The sequence below is a fragment of the Mesoplodon densirostris genome, chromosome 4 (assembly GCF_025265405.1).
Source record: "Mesoplodon densirostris isolate mMesDen1 chromosome 4, mMesDen1 primary haplotype, whole genome shotgun sequence".
NCBI lineage: Eukaryota > Metazoa > Chordata > Mammalia > Artiodactyla > Ziphiidae > Mesoplodon > Mesoplodon densirostris.
In genome coordinates this window covers 24,523,362-24,546,509 of record NC_082664.1, presented here as the reverse complement: position 1 = coordinate 24,546,509, position 23,148 = coordinate 24,523,362, and the positions used below count along the sequence as shown (strand labels likewise).

Below are 23,148 nucleotides of genomic sequence, written 5' to 3'. Positions count from 1 at the left end.
ATTTGCTCAGTGACCTTCTTAAACTTTATTGCCTGGCCTTCAGTTCTTGAGACAAGCTCACTAGATATTCATTAACTCACCAGTTTTCTAGGGATCAAAGCTAGTTAAGTCCTATATGGGCCATTCTGTAAGGTCCTTATAATCAAGTCACCGACAATTAATTTTCGATTGATTACATTTTAGAAATGTATTCTCAACCTCTTTTTTGTTACCAGCCTTTAAGAAGACTTTTAGACCTTTTCCTAATTGTCCTTCTCCATAAAATTTTAATACCAGATATACTGTATATTCATTTTAGTACTGTGGCTCTTGGCTGATCACAAGCCATTTTCATATCTAAGATCCTCCCCCTTTTGCCCAAAACAATTATTGCTGGCTGGGGGAGGGACATGGGTGGATATCATCCCCATAGAAAATGCATGCTTTAGAACAATCAAACAATAATTGTGGCCCTTCCAAAAATGGTGTTTGCCTCTTCTAATTGCTTCTGCATTTACACAGTTAATATTTATTCTCTTATCACCTCCCTTCCCTTAATGAGCAGGAGTGGACCCGTATTGGGCCCCATCATAGCAGGAAACTCCAAGAGAGTGAGCTCATGATCTCTCTAACACGAATAATGGTGCTCCAGGATACAGCTGCCGGCATCAGTTGTGGAAATGAAATGCACATTTCAGTAGTGTCTAGTTGACAATAAAAATAGTATGTTTGAAAAATCTTTTTCTATTGACTTTAAGGAGAAGCAGAGGTAGAAGTATCTCCCTGACAGATATTGAATAAAGATCAATTACGTGGTTTAAGGCACCTCTCTGCCACTGTTAATTAAGCAAAATCCATTACCTAATGTGGTTTTTCTACTGTTCTTTGCTGTCTCCAGCAATTCCGTGCCTACTATGTCTATTTCAAGAAGGATGTTGTCTGGAAACGCTAAGCATACGGGTTGTCATGTGTATTCATTTGCTAGGGCTGCCATAACAAAGTACCATAGACAGGGTGGCTTAAACAACAGAAATTTATTTTCTCACAGTTCTAGAAGCTAGAATTCTGAGGTCAAGATGTCAGGGGTGTTGGTTTCTTCTGAGACCTCTCCCCCTAGCTTGTAGATGGCTGTCTTCTCCCTGTGCCTTCACATGGCCTTCCCTATGTGTGTATGTGTGTGTGTGTGTATGTGTGTGTGTGTGTGTCATAATCTCATCTTTTTGTAAGGACAACAGTCATATTGGATTTATTTACCCAAATGACCTCATTTTAATTTCCTTACCTCTTCAAAGACCCCATCTCCACATACCAGTCACATTCTGAGATACTAGGGGGTTAGAACTTCAACATATGAATTAGGGAGGGGACACAGTTCAGACCATAACATTGTGTAAGAAGGGGTATAAAGAAGCCTATGGGAGCTACAGATGCAGACTTTGAGTATCTATTCAAATCTTCACTATGTTTTTTACTAGCTGTGGGTCCTTTAGCAACTTGCTTAACCTCTCTGAACTTCAGTTCCCTTTAAAAGTGTAATAATTATCCCTGTCCCAAAGGATCATTGTGAGAATTGTGTCTAATTAATTAGTAATAACTACAACTAATAAGCATATATACATGTCTAGCACAGCATCTGACTTGTAATCACTTTTTCTCTTGAATATGGATTCAGGCTTCAATGCTTTGGGAAAAATAAGACCTGCAAGTCAGTTAATATTATGAACATCAGGAAGGAGAAATCAATGAGCATTTGTTGAACAACTGCTATATATTGTGTACTCTTATGCACAGAGTAGGACAAAAGTTTGGTTTTTAGACAAGATTTGTAGCTTAATAATTGAGGGAATGATTGAAAGAGTATTTACTGTGCATGTAGAATGTACCAGGTACAGAAAGTACTTTTCTCGTCTACTGTGTAGCAAGGGACTTTCTTACTGCCCACACCCACAGTCCCTTATATTTCTTGCAGCAGCAGATTCCCTGGCATTGGGGAATTTCTGCAGGATTCAATAGAAAAAAAAATTGTCTCAAATTGAATTACTTTTGTTGCAATCAAAATTTTTTCTGCTGTCTTCAGAAACAGCCTTACCTGTGTCCACAGGCTGTCTTGTAGTATCTGTCTGCTGGTCAACATTACTAATTCAACTGACTGCAGCAATTACATGAAGAATCGCTGTTAGTGAGAGAAGCCATTATGCTATTCCCAAACAGACTGCATTCCACAGTGTTCATTAATTATGCCAGCCTATAGATTCACGACCACCAAATCATACACTTGAGACTGCACACCATATGTATGGAAACCCTCTCCAAGCTGCAGTGTAGTTCTTCTGTGCTGGCTTGCTCCCTTGTATTGCCACCATTTGCAATAGCCCTTCTCCTGCCCTTCTGATTCTCAAAATTGAAATTAAAGTCAGGATAGAATCAGGCTGCACAATGTGATCTACAGGGATAGGATAGCCTTCAGCCTCCTCAAGCCACCTTGGGGCACTCAGCTTTACATAGACCCACACAGATTGTCTGGATCCAGAGCCATTCAAAGCTACACAGGAGTTAACATTCTCTACCCTACAGCATTCCCTCTTTAGAGGAGAGAGACAGCAATGCTGATGGAGGCAGGACACAGTGATAAGTCTTTGATGCTTTTGCTCATTGGTTTCTTTATCTCTCTCTCTCTCCTCTCTCTTCCCCCTACCTCATTATGTTTTCTTTGACACGTGCAGCCAACATCAGATGACCTTGTTTCATCTGCTGAATGTTCAAGTGATGACGAAGACTTCGTTGAATGTGAGCCGAGTACAGGTAGGTTAGGTCAGTCTTGTTTTGCTTGCTTTATTTTTTCATTTGCAAAAAACAATACATACGTATATGTGAATATACATGTGTTATATATATATATATATTATAGTGTGTTAATGTGTGTATTTCCTGTATCTATATATGTATATAAATACATATATAAATATCAATCGAAAGCATCAAATCCCATGGAAGGAGCCGTAAAATCCCAGGGAAATTTAAAGTCACTTCCTTGACTAGCTAAAGAAAAGTCCATAAGACATAACTTGGAGCAATCAGACACCCAGATTAACCACCAAAGCAGCAAATGTATAGCAGCCAGTGGCAGCTATGAAATTGACAGGGGGTGGGACATGAAGACTTTTATATTGGATTGACATCAAAAAAACATAAAGCCAAAGTGGGGCCATAAAGATCATGTAAACCTCATGAACTGTTCTAAGTGGCAAACAAAACAAAATCAAAAACCAAAACCAAACAACCAAAAATAAATTTTTTCCATGGGATTTCAACAGCAGTTAGCATGGTATTATATTTATACTAATTTTGTTCATTGTGTGTTTAGAGAATTTGTGTAGCAATATAACATAATAAACACAAAATTAGGACAGAACCATGCCATGTCAACGGCTGAGATGCTTCGAAATGTATCTACTGTGCTGAAGTTGAGAGGACTTTGGCAATTAGAAGCTTCAGTGTGTTCCCCATTTGCACCCAGATACATTTTGATGTTTTATGGTCTTTCTTTATAGTGAGCTTTATATATGATATAATGTCCAGCAGGCAACTGCAGTCCCTGATTATTTCCCATCAACTTTCCCAAGTCGTTTATTTTGAGACTTGCTATAAGTTAAATATTTATATATATGTATATATATATATATATATATATATATATATATATATATATATATATATATATATAAAATAGAGAACAGATATCATCGAATTTCTGTGTATGTTTAATAGAGTTAAAAGCTGGAGTTGGGTTAGGATCTTATTTCTGTAAAGGCTAAGAGAAATAAATAGAATTTTCTAGTTGATTCTTTGGGTTGCTTTAATTTTTTTTCCTTTTCTTTAAAAATAAAGGAGAGCCATTAAACATTTCCTTTGTTAATTCTAGAGAAATTTAAGATTCATTAAAAAAATTAGTGTAACAAAAGTGAAAATCTTCCATTTGTTACCCTAAAATTATTTACAATTTTCAGATTTTGTGGAAGCCTGACTGCTTGGTATCTTGCAAATGGCTTTGGATTCAGGAAGTTCTATGGGTTCCTGTTCTTAACATTACATGGGGACATGTCAATAATTTACAGGGCCTTTCCATTCTGGAGTGTGATCTGTTACTTTGGATGCTCAGTTGTGTGGGAGGAAAGTAACTTTGACCTGGCTGGTCAGATTTTTTTTCAGATTATTGGGTCATAATCTCAGTGTTCTAAGTGAGGTTTTAAGTCTAAAGGGAAGATACGTCTGATCTATACCAGAACGTGGGCAACAAGTTTTCATTAATTAAATAATTGATTTATTCATTCATTTAATAAATATTTCTGAGCCCTCAGGCAGGATACAGTGTTTCTCTAGATTTGAATCCTTCCTTTTCTAATAGTTTGCACAAATGAGCTGTTGGAAAATAGAATATGGAGCTTTATTATCTAACTTACCTCTCCAACAGAATTCAGTTCAACAAATATTTTTTGAGGGTCAGTTGTGTATGTTAGGTATGTGCTACATATTAAGGATTCAGATATGAATAGGGCATGATCTCCAAGACGCATGTTAAATTCACTGATTTTGTGGTCAATAATTTAAGATACCTAGATTTCAATTTGGATTCTCTGTGTATCCTTTCTCTGGTTTTCTTGCTTTCATAGCAGTGATATCTGTATATATGCAACAATGTTTATCAAATCTCTGGATATTAAGTCTTCTTATAAAAACCTAGGCTTGATCATTCTCAATTGTCACCACTGTCTTCCCCTACTACCTCCCCCTCCTACACACCGTCATCTCCATAGCAACCTCCATAAGAAGACAGAGGGCTTTTCTAGATCTCTGATTCACAAGGTCTATGGCTCCCCAGGTTGTGAGTATGTTACCATTTGGTATTGAACATAAACAGGCCCAAACTTGAAAAGCCCCAGACTAAGTCCATTTGCTTTTTAGTGACTACACAGGTGTTTCATCTGATTCAAAGCAGAGGACAGAAATTCAATGCCAGTATTTCTTGAGTGATATAATTACATGGGGCGGGTGGGGGAATAAAAACAGTTTTTAAAACAATCTGTTGTGTTCTGCAAGGGAGTATGGGAGGGAATATATAAGTAAAGCAAGTGACAGAATACCCACTCCGAAGGAGCTAACATATAGCTCCATGAGGCTGATATTGATCCCCTCTGCCTGGGATTATTTAACTCATCACATTTGAAGAATGAGCATTTCTTCCTTCTAAATTTACTCCATAAAGTATTCCTGGTAAGTGATTCAGATGCACAGGGAAATATGTCAGAGGCATATTTAATGTAGGAAGGAGATAGATATACCTATTGATGCAGAGGTTTTGCCCTGGGAACCTGATTAATACTGATGAAGATTACATGCTTAGAGCTGTCAAGTCCTTTTTTACATTGTATGAGAAATATCTCTGTAGCCTTAAGATTTTCCAGAAATATTACAGATTAAAAATCAGAACCATCAAACCAGTTGTTTCTGGGGTTAAGTTTCACACTGCCTAAAGAGAAGTCTTCCGTTGCCCATGCAGCAGTGAACAATGGTGACATTTACGTAACTTTGACATAAACTGTTAATCCTGAGATTCTATGTGAATATTGAGATTAAAATTCTAAGTTTAAACATTCTAATTCACTACCTCAGTTTCTAAAATTTTACTCTTTTCCAGGCCTGATGTTTGCTGGAAATACACTAAATTTGGCTAATCTTGTTCTATCTTACTTGAAATTACCTTATCTTCTCTTACTTTGTTACCAAATTTATGATTTTCTAGGCTGTGTCAGTAATAAGGTATTTAACTTCTACAGGTTCTTTCCTGATTAATTTAGGTCCACTGGAAGCTCTTGCTTTTCATAAATTTGTGTAAACTTTTCATAACTTTAGTATATGTTATATTCAACAACTTTTGTGTTCATGTGGGCATCAAATTTTAAATGAAATATTTCTTTGGGTTTCAAAGCTGCTGGTTTTGAGTCAGATGTAAGCAAATGACTTTTATACTCACAACCCACTTTGACATTTAGGGATCACCCTGGTTTGGTGTAGCTTAGTTGTGTAGCTTAGTTCTTTAAGGACAACTTAAATTTTTTTAGAGTGTGGTTGATGTTAGTTTAGAAACCTTTTACATCCAGTGGATTTCAAGTTTTCTCTGTATATTTTTGCTGGAACATATGTAAATGAGTTTTTTTTTAAAAAGCCTAAATCATGAGAACAAGGCAGAGTGAAAACTCAATTAGTATTTGTTGACTGAATTTGTATGACTCTCAAAATACCTCATAATCTTAAATTAAAATTGGAGATTTTTCATACCTCTCACTTCATCTCCCTTTAAACAGCTAAATAAAACCTGGTGAATTATTTTTAAATATATGATTTCATACAAGTAAGTATCGCCCTAACAAAATCCATGTTTCTTTAGCAAAAATAATTCTCTACCTTACCCTGTCTCTTCTTTTGCTGGGAACTAGATCATTTTATAGTGAGTTGCATTTTCTGGACATTTGCTTTGAGAACCCGGAATTGAAATTGTGAACTATAAAGTCATAATGAATCCATCTGTATCAAATAAATATATTCAGAAGAATATTTGAATAACTGTTCAAGTACATAAAGTTGAGGGTCAGGATTTTAACTTTCCTAATTTGTAAACATTGATTGTGTCCCCTACAAAAGAAGGAGGTGTCTATTTGATATTTTAGATTTATGTCTTTGCATATAAACCCTTTTCTTCCCAACTACACTTCTATTGATGTTAAATTGTGCAGTAAATGCATATTTCATTATCCTTCTTACCTCTTTGTAATAAACAACAACAACAAATAGACAAGCTGGAGAGGATTCAAATAACCACTAGGAAATGGGATTCTCTCATGAGATTGTGGAAGCCAAATAAAAATTAAGGTCTTTAGTAAGTTTACCTTCATGATCTAAAATGTGGGAATGGATTATGAAATACAGATAAAGGGTTTAAATTCACTTTTCACTCCTTCTCTCTCCCTCCCCCCAACTCCTATGCCCAGTGTCTCCATCTTTCAGAAAAAAAAAACAAAACATCAAAACTAATGTATTGTCAGATTCGCTTCTGTATATTTAAAAATTATCAATTGTCTGAATTTTATGTGGTTTATGGTCTTAAGATTCTAAAAATCGTGGGGGCAGGGTTCAAAGAGCAGAGGAGAAAAGTGAAAAAAAATGGCTTTTGCACCTGAGAAACGGGCATGGCAGTAATTAACAACTGTATTGATTCATCCAGCCATTATCTAGGGATACATTTTTCTGGGTGTCAGTTAGCTGGGGTTTTTTGCCTCCACTTTTGTTAGGTGTCCTTTGATCAAATCTCAAGGGACAGCACTTGCACCAGAGGGCAGACAGTAAAAGGAAGTAAAGATGAAACACATCCATCTATCAGTAGGACTGTGCTAAACCACTTATAATGGTTGGATTGAGGGAGATGTTTAAATTAATGGTAGTAATCTGAGATCACAAAATAATTACTATTCCCAGAGTGATTCTCAGATGTATTTTTACTTCTCAAATCTACAGTCCTCACATTTGCATTTGGTGTTATTGCTACTTTGTTCCTCTTTGTTACCCAACCCATTATGGTGACATTTAAATTTGGCAAAACACCAAGAGCTTATCCCCATTTATGTTCTCCAGGTAGACCTGGGTTCTTAGTCTTTAGCAGTTTGAGATGCCTCGGTAAAGTATTTATAATATGAAAATCTGGCACTGAATTGTTAAAAGCTCAGCAAATCCTTAGGGTTTTTATTTGCTGGAACATTGTGGAGGACACAGCTGAAGTGTTAAGACAATAATAATTTTCTAATAAAGGATAGGAAGAAAGAGAGCTTTATTTTTCAGAATCCATAGATGAAAAATAATGTGTGCTGATTATCGACCTTAAATATGATGTTGGTAATCTTAAGAGTTTATAGAAATGCATTTTGTCATTCGTGTCTCCCGCAAACTTGAAGTTAGCAACTTGTATATTTTCATTACAAATAAATAGATTTTTATTTAATTTTAGTAAGATTTTTCTATATGGAAACTCAGGATTGATAAATAGAATCATGTTTAAATAATCATCAGTCAAGTAACTATTCAGTGTGTAGTTGAATAGTAAATGCCTAAATGAAATGCCATAAGAATGTTTGAGTCACAATGTCCAGAATTCACCTTGAATTTTAGGGTTCACCTAAAAACACTTTGAATAAAGTTATAATAGAAGTAATCTGAGAAATGTTTTAGCTTCGGAAAGAAGGATGTAAGTAGATGTAAATTTCATTAATTTAATTAATCATTATTGGCTGTGGACATGAGTAATTTTTACATTTGAGCTCTAATACATGTTCAGTGTACACAAAGCAAACAGCTATTCACATATTTAGGTCTAGGTTAAATCCTACCAATTTTTGAATTTCCTTCATTGATTTATAAATTAATAGAGTACATTCATGGGTTATAATGTTCCTAATTTAATGGTATAGTTTCTATCTTCATTCATTAGCCCACTCAGTGATAAGTTGCATCACTTTTTTATAACCCACCTCCACCCCAGCCCAAGCTAATTTTTAAGTGACTGGAGCAAATATGTGGCCTTTAAACCCCTAATGATAAAATGCTTTGAAAAATAGAATAAGGATAGAAATATAAGTATAGGAAAATCAGCTAATTGGCTATTAGGCCATTGATAGTGCGGGCATGGTGTGCATAAAATGTGGGTTGATCATTATCATTGATTTTATAACCAGAACAACAAATCTAATAACAAAAGTGGTAAAAATGAAAAAAATTCTATTCATCTCCATTACGCAAGGATTTTTGGTGATGTTGGGAAGGAGAGGGAATCAATAAGATCAGTGTGTAAGTATATACACTTCCAGTTGAAAGTGTAATAAATCACTTATTTATGCAACAGTTTTTAGTGACTACTATGTATAAACACTGGAGTAGGTTCTAGGAAATTAAAAACAAGATGAGACTCCTTCCAGGATTTCATAGTCTATTAGGGAAGACAGATACAAAAATAAGGGGAATAAAAGCAAAGGAGGGATAAGAAGGGAAGAAACAATGTAGACAATGAATGGAAATGCCTAGAATATTATCAGAACTCAACTCGAAGGAGAGGTCTCTAATTCAGCAATTAGCACACCCCATCCAAGGACAGGCAAGAAAAACCACAGATGATGCCACCCAGTGGCAGAATCAATTAACCCCAGGGAGCATTCTTCTATATCTTAGTTTGGGGGCACAGAATTTCTGATTCGTTATGGTTGAAAAATTAGTACTACACATATACGGTATGGCCTAGGGCCAGAGCTTCTTAGGTAATAGGTTAAGGATGAGCGTGTTGAAGAGAGAATTTCAAGCCAGACTTCCTGATTTCAAATGCCATGAGAACTTCCTGATTTCAAATGCCAGTGCAAGTAGTTGTTAAGGAGTGAGCTTAATGAAATCATTAAGCAAGTCCCCGCACCCGAGAAAAATTAATAAATAAAGAGGGATTGGGTTTTAAAAGAGAGGCTTTTATGTGTTTTCTTTTATTCTTTTGGTTCTGTATTTTTTCTCCCATAAGCCCCAATATATATACTGTGTGTACATATATATATTTATGTATGTGTGTACACTAAATATATAGAGCCTATTGTTCCATATATATATAGACACAGTATAAATGATATTAGAATAATGTAAACAGAGATTAACAACAGCCCCTGCCATCAGCCACGTCTTTACACAGAAATTCATACCATCATTCTTACATCAGCCAACATAGACATGCATGATACTGTTTTAACTTGGTGGAAAAGCATGTTAACTTTTCTTTAGGTTTTGTTTTTTTCTTTATCATAATTATAATGATGATTCCATAACTCAATTTTCCTTGGGAGGGGTAGAGAGAAAAAATTATACAGATATATCTATCCATATACACACATTTCTGTGTATATATATAAATAGATATATACTTTGTATATATTTGAAAAACATTTTCTGTTATTTCACCTCATCTTGTGCCGCATGAATTTTTGGTGGTTCAGTTTATTTTGTTTTGATTCATATTTAGTATTTTGGTCATTATGGCTATTTTTAACTCATTGCTATACTTTTTTGAGTCATTATTTTTTAAATACTGAGAGATATATAGATATACAAATCAACCAAGGCAACAAAATCTTTTCTTGCCATCCTAATCTCAAATTTCTCCCCTTCAGCATATCCCTCCAGTATTTATGCTCAAAACAAAACAAACACCAACAAAATCCAAGAAAGTTGTGTACAAATGAATGAAGTACTTTGTTTTCCTCTTCTTCCTCCTATATATTTTTTATTTAAATTTTCTCCTTTCCCCTTTTTATTTTTCCTTATATCTGCACAGGCCACTTGTCTTTACTCTCCCCTTTATGACAATGCATTTCATTGAAAAAAAGGACGAATGAGCCAGAAAAAAAATAATAGTAATAAAAGAAAAACATGCAGAAAGAACAGAGAAACACATCCCTCTCCACAAATTTCAGATGGCATAAAAAGAATTTTATTGCAGATATAGACTATTTGTTGTATCTTTTATTTCTGGACAAGCCCAGGATCATTGTGTGGCATGCAGTGAGAGTTTTATAGCTAATCAACTAACCATGGCCTCCATCACCAGTGCATGGGCTATAATAACGCCATCTCGTGTTTCATCCAAGTGATACATCCAGGCTAACCCAGCAAGTCCAGTTATGAGTTGTGGGGATAACTTTCTTTTGTAGTTATAATTTCATGGGTTCTCATCTTTATTATTATTCCCACGGGATCACAGCAGCCCCAAGAGCTGCCCTCGCAGCATCTCTGTGTGGTTTTGTTCTTGTGCTTGCTTTCCTTGGTACAGCAGTCAAGCATGCATTTCGTCTGGCACATCTGTCTTGCCATCTTGTCTTGGAGTCCACTGTCTTGGTGTCGTTCTGTGATTCTGTTCTCTGTTTGTAATATGTGGTTTGAAATCCTCTCCTTTTATTTCTCACTCCCCTATTGTTTCTCTTTTTAACCTTACCTTTAGGGAACTTCACAAAGAAGCAAAACAAATTTTCAGTCGAATTGTAAGGCTGATAACTGGTTTGCATCTGGAGGTCATAAGTTGCACTTCTTACCTGGCTAAGGAGGCAAAACTTACAGTGGAAAATTATTAATGATAATAGCTAAACAAGCTCCCTGTCAACAACAATAAGAAACCCTTGTTGATTTCTTTGGCATGATTAAATGGGCTTACTGCTAAAGGGATTTCATGTAAGAGCTAATTCCCAAGGAGTTTTCCCATAGATTATCCATCTTCTAGTTAGACGTTTTCTTCAGGAACAAATCAACAGAAATTTTTTTCAGAATACGCTAGTGAGGAGCGTCATCATTTCTTCTATATAGGGCAGTGTCTGTTCCTGAATTGGTGAGGAATTAGTGGAAATATGAATGTGTTTTATTATAAAATTTATTTGTTTATGTATTTTAACCTAAAATATAAATGTGTTTGGCAAGGGAAAGTAAAAAAAAAAAAAAAAGCTTTTTAACTCACTGTTTCTACCTCATGCATATTTCAAGGTAAGATTATCTTTTGATCTTTCTGAGTCAAATGATACATATTTTATTTTTTAATTCATGGAAGCATTAGAGAGTCAACACTTTGACTTAGACCTAAATTCTTTCTTTTTTCTCTTTTCAAAGAATAAGACATACACAATAACTTTAGTTCTGAGAATTGAGTCTGAATTTCTTGAGAGAAAGGTGGAAGACAGTGCCCAGTTAATTATTCAGATGCTGGATTATACTGTGATTACCCAGGAAATTTGCCACATAACTTGGAATGATTTGGTCTGTTTGATACTTATAGTATGAAAATGAATTTTTGTAACAAATTCAACCTCCTTATCCATAAAGGTTGAACAAGAGAGTATAAAATAGGTCTGAAATGAATTGATAGATTGGTTTTTGAAATAGGATCTTAAGGTAAAAAGTCCATATTTTTAACCTGGAGAAGAGAAAGCGTTTCAAGGCAGATGGTTTTATGATGAGATGTTTCAGTCATGTCAATGTAGCTCTTTGCTCTTCTTAAGGGTACAGGGGAAGGGCACAGGAAGTGGAAATTTGTGGGGTCTATGGGCTAAGAACTTTATAATGAAGGAAGGAAGGGAGAGAGTGAAGGAGGAAGAGAGAGGGCAGATAAGGAAGGAGGGAGGGAAAGCTGGAGGAGGGAGGGGGTATTCCTGATGAGTCAGGTATAGTAGCTTGCTGATAAATGATAAGAACCAGCACACACATAGACACACACAGCCTTAATCTGTAGTGTGTGACAATTTCTATAGTATAAAATATTCCCTCTGTGGCTGATTTCAAGCCACAGATATGACAATATTAAACTCAGAATTGGGAAGTAATGCTCATGAGCACACGATTATACACTTTTTTCACCATATAGATACCATGGATATCAATGAACTTGAGTTTTAAGCTTTTATTACCTTTGTTTTTAATAGAATGTATTCATATGTGTGTGTGTATATATATGTGTGTGTGTGTGTGTATATCTATATATCTATATATCTATATCTATATCTATATCTATATATATCTTTGGTAATGGCTATGTTTAACAACCAACTTGGAAAATTCCTGAAAATGTAGCAGTCAGCTATCATGAGCTGGCTCTGGCATGTCACTGGCCAAGGTGCTACACTGTGCCGGGTGCATTCAAACATGGTATTTTATTTAAAACTCATTTTCAGTTATTATAATATAGAAACTATTGTGGCCATCTTACAATTGAGAAAATCAGGACTCAAAAAGTTTGCTTTTCCAAGGTCACATGCATGCACATAGTGGCAGAGGTAAGGTTCAAACCCAAATCTGTTTGAAAATAGATAACTCTTATTTCTACTGCAGTGTGCACAGAGGATTGGGCTTAAACACTTATCAGAGCACTACATTTTAGAACTATGACATGCTCATTTGTGGAGCTTTCACTAATTTTGTTTCCTCAAAATAGAGTTTCCAAAAATTCGTCCCTTAGTAACATGAAGATGAACAGGATATTTCTTAGGTTTCCAAATTTTGTTTCTCGAGCTTTGGAAAGACTATAATAGCTGCATTTCTTAGCACATAATTATAATATTCAACATGATTCCATTACTCAGTTGTTATGTTTTTGTAACTTTTAAAACATAATGAACTTTATTTAGTTCATTTACTTGATGCATGTTAATTAACCAACTTCACAGTGAAATATATCAGTGCCCTTTACTTCCACATTTTCCCATAAAACTAGTATATTAATACTTAAAACAGCATGAGAACCATTGTATTGCAGAAAATGACTGCAACTTGAAAAAATAATTTTACTGTGAGATACTCAATCATTGCTTTGTGAAAGAGTTTGAGAAATCTGGGAATTAAAAAGGAAAGTGTGGACCTTGCCCTTCTACTTTGACAATATACAGTCTCTGACTGAGTTGCTGATGGTACAATATTTTACTTTGACTTAATGTCAGCTTTAGCTGCCCCTGTGGTCCACTTTCAGTGACAGCACACATAATATTGAATAAAGCCCCTTGAAGTGATTTCTAGGCCTTCATCTGTAAGTTTTCCACTGCTACATCTTTGTTCCTTCATTCAGTAAATATTCATTGAGCTTTTACTATATGCAGGTAGAGTTCTAAATACGTTACATTGTTAACTCCCTTAATCCTCATAACAATCCCCTGAGGGGCTTTATCATCATCTCCATTTTAAAGATGAGTAAACTGAGGCACAGAGGAGCCAAACGGATGGTCCCAAGGCCACTCAGCAAGGAAGTAGGAGAAATGGGATTTAAACCCAAGACAGTGGGGCCCTGAGCCCACACAGGAATCACTATGTTATATAGTCTCATTATATAGTATTCTCCATTGACCCATATATAGAAATAGCTACCTGCCTCTTTGATAATAATGAAAGAAGGTTTGTGTATTGAGTATATTAAATGATTGGGAAATACTTGTTAGATGGATTAATTACTGTGTATCTGAAAGGCTTTGAAAACCTTGGTTGATAGGGGTTATGAAATTGTTTAGCTATGATTTATCCAAACAGCTGTGATTTAAACGACTTACTGTGGCTTCCTGCAAGGTGGAATGGTTCCACTATTCAGGATGAAAACCATCACTTACGTGAGGTTAGTCCTTCTTGATGTCACCTGTGTAATTGTGCACTGGGGACTTCTAGCTCCCTGCTTGTCAGCAGACCTGTTTAGAGCATATGATCAGGAAACAGCCACCTTTAACTGATGTTAGGATTCTAAGAATAGAGGCTCGTAGTGAGAGCTCTGGTGAGATGCTGAATTTTCTTCATTTCTGAGATAATTCTGTTCTTTGAACACAGTGTTTTTGATGTTACAGCTAATAGACAGCAACAAAAGAAGTGAATGTGTACCTGAGAGGATGCATTTCTTACCTTAGTCCCTTTCTGACATCTGTGTACTCTTGACATTTCTTAAATTCCTACTCATGTGTTTATCTTCTCTTTCATTTTTCTCACTTCCTTGCATTATATGTCTCAAACTATATACAAGGAAATATCAAAACAAAACCCCAAACCTTTTCTGGGCCCTTGAATTTTCTATGCAAGAAAAGAATCTTAAAGGATTTATTAAGGACTAAAATTCACAGTGAAATAGCAAGTACCTTTTTAAAGCTGGGTTTGCTTTTATTAGAATCTTTCCAAGGAAAGTATAGCTTGCTTAAGCATCTGAGGGTCTCATTACAAATTATATCCATCCTGACCAATCCGGAGGCCTAAACTGGGAAATCTGTAGAGTTGAAAATGCTTGAGGACCCTCTGTTGTCGAATTCTGCTTTCATCTTAGCTTTGAAGCAGATACCCCCGTTTTACTAAAAGATCATGGCAATATTATATTGCTAAGTCTTCAAATTTTTCTGCCTAATCACTCAGAGCAAAAGCCAATAAAAAGCCAGAGAGTAAACATTTTAGACTTTGGGACTCTCACAATCCCTGTCATAACTACTCAACTCTGTTGTCATAACACAAAGGCAGCCATAGACAATACATAAATGAATGATTATGGCTGTGATTCCATATAACTTGATTTTAAAAAGCAGGCATCAAGCTGGATTTCGGTAGTCTACTGACCCTTGATCTAGAGAAATCTGATAGGTTAGGAATTTTCTTTTTTAAAAGATGAATTCTTCTTGGCCATTTTATGGTCAATCTTAATAAACATTTGTTGAGTTCCCCACTAAGCACGTGAGACCACATAGGATGTGGAAGGACATTGGAAGCTCATTTCTCACCATTGTTTTGAATATGCGCATTATCTCATATATGAAACTTGATTTAAAAAAAAAAGCAAACGTACAAAACCAGGGTCCCCTCCCCACAGCGTGTACACTGCCTTTTTTGTAAGTGCTTGATTTTTTGCCCTTCCTTTTGCACATCTGTCTTTTGTACTCTGTGCCTCCGCTGGGGTGTGGGCTGCATCCTTCCTGCTTTCAGACCTCTTCGGCAGTAGTTTCTTTGAACTCCAGCCCACATACTGTGTCACATCGCAGTAATTCTTCCCCAAACCTTGGCTGTGGGTTATCGAGCTGACAAATGTCTAAATGACTGAGATATGATATTTGCAACCTGCTGAGAACCTCCTCTTTTCCTGTACTTTTTGATTTGTAGCTTTATAAGTTTTGTGGGGAAAGTGAGAAAAACATTCTTGGTGACACAGGCAGTGAATGAGGAGAACAGAATTGAAGGGGCACAATATATAGGACTCCTTCCTGCACTGCAGGCAAAAGCATTTATTTATATCTTAGTCCTCTGAATGTTGGAGGCAAAGGATTATTCAGTAGGGTGCAGGATGGAGCATCCAATATCCTGAGGAGAAGAATGTGTTCTACCACCTGGCAACAGATTAGACAGGAGCAGGCTATGAAAATACAGGTACAAGCCACATTTAGTGTTACTGCAGAAGTGGCATTTGTTACTTTAGGATTTGACTCCATAAATTAATGCTTAGTCCCTTTAGCATCTTTAACATTAGAAATCTGCGGAAAAGAAATACAAAAGACTCGTATAAGAACAACATCAAGTAAACTATGAAACCAGATTCTAATGTATCCCAACCCCAGAGGGAGCATAAGATTAACTTTTGGAAGGCAGAATGCTAAGTAATGACATTATGAGCTTTCTCCATTAGCAAGGCCCCTTGTTGTGGTATTGTGCCTGGCGTTGTGAGGTTCTGAACTATGACTCAAGAAGAAAGCAAAAAAAGAAATGCAGAGTTGATGCAGGAAAGGAAGAAAGACGGCGCCATCAGGAAGGACTTTGGGGGCAGGAGGTACACGGGTTGACTTTTCAAACAACATAATTTAGAATTAGTGTTTTAAAAGCCTCTGAGATCAAAGGGATAATAGAAAACAAGAGTAAAACAAGGGTAAATTAAGCACTATTGATGGCCTGATAGGGACATAGCAAAATGCAGTAAAGTCTCCATCTTCTTCTCCCTTTATGCTTGCAATAGCCTGGTATTTTCCTATGTGGTTGGTTGGTTTATTCACTTGCTTATTTGCTTGTTTGTTTGTTTGTTTGTTTACATTTAGTTATTTCTAGCTTTCCCTATAAAAGCAAATGGGCAAACTCAGTCCCCAGGGGCCAGCCGTGTAACGTGATGAGATGAAATAGACAAGGGTGACACAGGTGACACAACAGATGACACATCTGCAATAGCGAGAACTCATCAACCAGGGAGAACACACCCTCATTTAATAGCATTCAAATTAAATATTTTTAAAACATTAAAATAAAAACAAACCCTATGAAAGTCAAGCAAGTTTCAACAATGAGAGACGCATAGTGCGGTTTTTTTTTTCAATTTTCATTGGAGTATAGTTGATTTACAATGTTATGTTAGCTTCAGATGTACAAGCAAAGTGAATCAGTTATACATATACATATATCCACTCTTTTTTTAGATTCTTTTCCCATATAAGCCATTGCAGAGTACTGAGTAGAGTTCCCTAGACACACAGTGTTTTTAAGTTTATTTTTTTAAGACTATTTTTTTAAATTCCTTTAGATCTAACCGCTTCATCAAGTTTGAGAATGTGCTCTTAGTAAGATTTCTGGTTAAGATATCTCTCGGTGACCTTGAGTATCGAATTAAACAGAGCAATTCCTCTTTTAAGCTCCCGTAAAGCTAAAGGCCTTTTTCGAAATTTTAAAAATTATAATCTTAAAGTTTACATAACTTTTAAGAGTATATGCTTGAAGAGCTTTCGAGTTCATTGTAATGATTTTGTTTTAGGTAACAAAAGTAAAACCTACATAGGTAAATTGATTTGTTCAAGGTCACTGAATTAGTTTCCATTAGGGTTAGAATTAAATCCTGAGTGTCCTAAATCTATAATCCATGCTGTTTTACTGATACTGTGTATCAAGGTTTTTTTTAAAGAGCCCAGAGCTTTTTATTTTAAACTGAGATAGCATTCAACAGAGAATTCAGAGGAAATGTGTGGAAATTGGTCATCTTCTTTCCACTGGACATTGTTGCCACACAAGACAGTATATTTATTGACCAATTTAGGGGTCAAATCTACAACTCTCTATTGGTCACTAGGGGACCAACTAAGAGATTATGGGCACATGGTGAAGCAATTCGTTTAAGTAGCTCGTGGTACACACTCAACAAATGTATGCTCTAGAGATGCATGGTCAGTGATATCACCTTCCTACATGGAGGACAGATTATTAGACAAATGAGAACAGTGATTCCCAAGCTCAAAAGCAAAACTAGTGTCAAGCTATGCCAAACCTTCACTGATCCATGGTGAAATGAGAAAAATAAGAACAATATAGTGAGTTTCCACAAAGTTAAATTTACAGAACTTCCCTATGTTCTGAGATTATATCTTCTGTTTGGGGAGGGGGCGGTTCTTGATGGTTAAAATCAACATCTTTTATGAAAGTAGTGTTTTGTTCCTGTTTGTAGCATCTTTAACTGATTAAAAGTTGGCAACTGGATGTTAGTCATTCCCCATAGATTTTTCTTTTATGTTTTTCTTGTCTCTGAAAACAAATAAACCAGCCTCCCAAAACCAGAAACCTTTAAAGAGATTTAAAGTGTTATCTATGTTGCCACAGCTAGATTTAGTAAATTTTGAAAACTGAAAACCTTTCTAAGTCTAAAATTTTTTATGAACTAAATGATCTTAAGACCAAGCTGTTTATTTCACTGAGACCCCAGGAAGTTATTATTCCAGGCATAGGTCACTTAGATATTAAGTATGAGAGTTTTTGAATTTCAGTACAAAAAATAGATTAAAGACACAAAATAGAATGGGAGATTTCAAAAAAATTCTAGAATACATGTTACTGGAAGGACACAATCAGTTTGTAAACAAAAAAACTTATGGAAAAATTGAAATTTCTAAGGACTCCAATCTAAACCTAGAATTTTTTCTCAGTTTAAGTCTTATTGCAAAGTAGAGAGGACTATTTTGAAGAGCTGAATGAGCCTATAGTTGAGATAACATGATCGATCTCTGTGTCAAGAGGAGGTCAAAACCTTAGTCCCCAGATAAAAGGAAGGATGTGACCTATACTAAAGGCAGCTACTGAATTTGTCCCCATAGTTCTCCTTTCCTCCCACCATTTCAGTCTCTTGGGCAATCTATACCAATAACCTCTTGCTTCATGAAATTTATTATCTAAATATTGAAAGTATTATATTTAATTTAGCCTAATAAAAAGGCACATCAAGTTTATTGAGAAATCAGGGGTTGGTGTTTTGCATCTGGTATAAGGATTATATTATCATTAACAGACTTAACAGTGATTATTATCAGGTGGTGGTCAGTGAGTAATTTTTATTTTGTTATTCATACTCCAAAATTTCTATGTTGAGTATTTATTACATTTGTAATTAAAAAGAAAGGCTCTCTCTATATATAGATTTTATTTTATTATTATTTTTATTTATTTATTTATTTATTTTTTGCGGTACGCGGGCCTCTCACTGTTGTGGCCTCTCCCGTCGCGGAGCACAGGCTCCAGACGTGCAGGCTCAGCGGCCATGGCTCACGGGCCCAGCCGCTCCATGGCCTGTGGGATCTTCCCAGACCGGGGCACGAACCCGTGTCCCCTGTATCGGCAGGCAGACTCTCAACCACTGCACCACCAGGGAAGCCCTCTCTCTATATTTTAATGTAAAAGAATATTAAGAGGCCAACAAGGGAACCCTTGTGAATATTTAGATATAGGAACTCTGCCAGACACATAATTGGAAAAAAGTCATGAATCCTGTCTTTCCCATGAGTTTGAATTAAGTCCATGATTTAAGCCCTGCAAGGAAAGCTGCTAGAAGAATTCAAAGATAATGATAATGTTGATACGGAGGACTCTGGATAGCCGAGCATGCACCAATTCCCTAGGGTCAGTCCTGTTCATCAACTGACAAATGGTCCATGGACACACCAGGTGGTTATACAGCAGCAGTAGGCACGAGGTATCCTGCAAATGACCCACTACCAGAAAGTATAAAATCTTTGCTTGGAAACCAGGAACACAGATGGGTTGTGAAGTGGTCTTCAACAGACACTTGGGAATATGATTGGTTCTTTAACCCAACTTTTAGGTGTCACGTACATCCTCATTGCCTGACCACTCCTCATCTGTACATATGCTTGTTAGATGTAATAAGTAGATGAAAGAATGCAGTTGCAGAGAAGTAATTAAAAACTTTGCATTCCTCTCTCTCTACCTCCCTCTTCTTCCCTCTCCCTTGATAGGATGGCCAGAAAATTAAGCCAGCTGTAGATTAATTGAGACGCTCTTCCATGTAGGGAACATCTGTCACTGCTGCTATAAGGATCGTATGAACACATTAAAATATTTGATTACCTTTAATCCAAAAGAATGTGGCAGTCTCTTCAGTCATGTAGCTTATTGGAGTTTTTTGGTGGTTCTTTTTTTTTTTTTTTCACGCAAAGCTTATGACTGTAGTCCTTCCCTGAAGCTGTGAGATCTTTCAGCAGATGTTGTTTTCCATGTCTTTACCCTTTCTCTTGTGAAAGGGGGAAAAATCCCTGAACAAAAGCAATTTTGGTGATAGGCAGAAAAGGTCTATATCATGAACGTATTTTTAGAAACAGCTGGTAAAACAAATGTTCCAAATGTGATGCGTGGAGCATGTCTATTCAAACAACAGCGTTGTTTAAAGATAAAAGCAGCCACTTTTAAATATCAGCACTAGCAGTGATTTCCACACATATTTAAGAGACGGGAGAGCTTGCCAAGACTTTTTGATTTCTGTTTTGTTTTCTGGGACAAAGTCTTTCACTCTTGTGGCTTTGTTAGTGAGTGAATTTATCAGAAGCTGCCCATCAAATAGTTAAAATTGTGACTATCATCACATGGAAAATATTTTTAAATTTACATATAACTGATTTTTTAAAACTGTGCTTTTACTTCTAAGAATGTTCCTTTTTAATAGCATCTACCTGTAGTCCAGAAGATCGAAATGGGAAATTGATAATGTGCTTAAATTATCACTGATCTTATAAGCCATGTTTCAAAAAAAAGTCAGGCAGTGCTGCTAAGGGGCAAACATTTGTATTTGTAGCCATTAAAAAATCTGATGTCACTTTTCATTTGCCACATTCAGAGGCTGCCTTATGACCTTCCCTTGTCATGACTTCATTTGTTTACTGAATTGTTTTGTTCTGGAGCCACTGCCAAATGCCATTTCATAGATTGGTGAAATAATTCTTTATTGTATTTTTACAGTCATTCCAATTTCCAAATTACTTTCTGCTTCTCTCTGGGTCAGACATTGCACAAACGCTGATTTGTATTATTGAACTTGATAAGCAGATGTTCACCTTACCAGCTGCCATTCATGTTGACTTTTTCCTCCACTTCCTTCACCATGGTTCTATTTTCATCTCAGAAACATTCAGTAGTGCCTCAAGGAGCCATAGTCACCATGTTGGACCAGGTGGGATCTTAGCCACTGAGAAAGTCTTCATGTTTTAATGATGCTCAAAGAACAATCTTCAGTACCTCCTTCCCTTCACCCCCCGCCCCCACCCCATGGGGCACAATGCTTATTCAATAGATGGAACTGAGAAATTTGAAAAGCACTTCACTTTCATTTTACTCATTAAATAAACACAAGAAAGCTATCTTTTCTAGAACTCAGCATATCCACAAGTGTGTCTCTTTGCTATTTTACCCCAAACTGGCCTACTTGATGGATAGATTTGATGTTATATAGGAATAGTCTAGGACTGATTTTTTCTTTTTTTCCATCATGCTGGCTCTGGAAAACATGATCATAAATACTGATAACCTAGGTTTTTAAACATACATACATATATATTTTTTATCTTTATACACTTGCAGTAAAGCATCAATCACTAACTTTTATGGATGGTTCTTTTGATATAAAATCAACTTCGTATTGGAGTTATAGATCCTGCAGCACTTATCGCACTGGAAATCTGACCAAAGTCTTCATACGTGTGTGTATTAATTAGATTGTGATTATGCATCATATGTACATAAAATTGCACAAATATACATACACTTACTTCCTCAGAGATTTTTTTTTAACTTCTGATTTTCAAATAATTTCTAAGTTAGAGAAAAGGTATAAGGATAGTACATAAAACTCCCTTATGCCCTTACTCAGATTCACCAATTGTTAACATTTGCCACATTTGCTTATCATTCTCTCTCGTTATGTGAATGTATATAAAAAATATTTATGTGTCTATGTACATGTACACACATATATCTGAGCCATTTGAGAGTGTGTGTAAAGCATCATATATTTTATGATGTTTTAGATAGATACATATAGATAGATATATTTAGATAGATACATATAGATTTCCCCCTGAACCATTTGAGAGTAAGTTGCAGAAATAATTTCCTTTACCCTGAATCATTCAGCATGCAGTTCCTAAGAACAAGGGAAAACAAATCAGAGTACTGTTATCAAAATCAAGAAATGTAACCCTGATACAAAATCTCACCAAGAGTACATATTCAGATTTTACCAGTGTGCATAATGGGATTTAAAATTATTTTTTTCCAGTCCAAGATCCAATCCAGGATCACATACTGCATTTAGTTGTCATGCTCAGGAATTTTTGAAGCATTTTCTTGACATATTATTTTGTTTTACTTGTGCTGGTCACAAGTAAACAAAGGTCAGGAAGAGTGAGCAAATGTCTTCAAGTCCTCCTGGATGGGTTGCTGAGGAAGCAGGAGGATATAGCCTGTGCTTTAGCATATGAGTAAGATTTCCTTTCTTAGAACTAACTAACTAGAATTATAGCAAGAGGAACTTGAGGTTTCTCTCATTTTCATTCCTCAGAGGGCACTGATAAACAAATTTCGTATTTCTGACCAACTGTTCATTAGTGCTTTCTGTTAACAACTGCCTATTGAGCACTTATGATGTACTAAGTCCTGGGAGAGGCACTAGGGTACAAGAGTGAGCAAAAATAGAGATGGCCCCTGGTGAGTCTAGTGGGGGGGACTGTCATTGATTAATCAAGTGATCTCCAAATAAATACTTTGATGAGTGCTCTGAAGCAAAGGCACATGCCACATGTCATGGCAGGGCATGTGACAAGGTAAGGATGAGGGATGTGGATGCAAGGTGGGGGCAGGGAAACCTTCCTTGAGGAAATATTTCAGCTGAATTATGTGGGATAAGTGGAAGTTTAATGGGCAAAGAAGAAGGAAAATTCATTTGAGCATGCAAGAAATTTTAGGCGTGAGGAAAAATCAGCCATCTCTAAGAGGGAGTCATTTGGGAACAGCTGTCCAAGCTATAAAAGAAAGACCTTTCACAGAAATAAGCTTTGGTGTCCTTTTTCATCTTTGGGTGAATGGCGATGAGAGTGACTTTATCAACTCTGCATGGCCCCTTGGTGGGCAGTGAGTGGGCTTTGTGAAGAATGGAGATACAATGAGTAAAATGATGCATTCACTGGAGGAAAGTTGAATTAAAAAAATAAAAAGTGAGGCTGTATTTTTTGGTACACCAATTCCTACCAATAAAAGAGAAGGTGACAGGAATATATGTCTTAGGCTGAAGAGTCACCAAAGCCATTT

General features: G+C 36.1%; 1 protein-coding gene across 9 annotated transcripts in view; it reads left to right on the top strand.

Annotated features, from left to right (window-relative positions):
- Window positions 1-23,148, top strand: part of NRXN3 (neurexin 3) — a 1,648,921-nt gene that overhangs the window by 1,597,430 nt on the left and 28,343 nt on the right. For 6 of the 9 annotated variants that reach the window (XM_060097971.1, XM_060097970.1, XM_060097973.1 and 3 more), the window contains one exon: window positions 2,703-2,781. In XM_060097971.1, the coding sequence (XP_059953954.1) occupies window positions 2,703-2,781 (79 nt within the window). Of the gene's footprint in view, window positions 1-2,702; window positions 2,791-23,148 lie in introns of all 9 variants that reach the window. The other 3 variants (XM_060097972.1, XM_060097978.1, XM_060097976.1) reach the window with 1 other exon arrangement.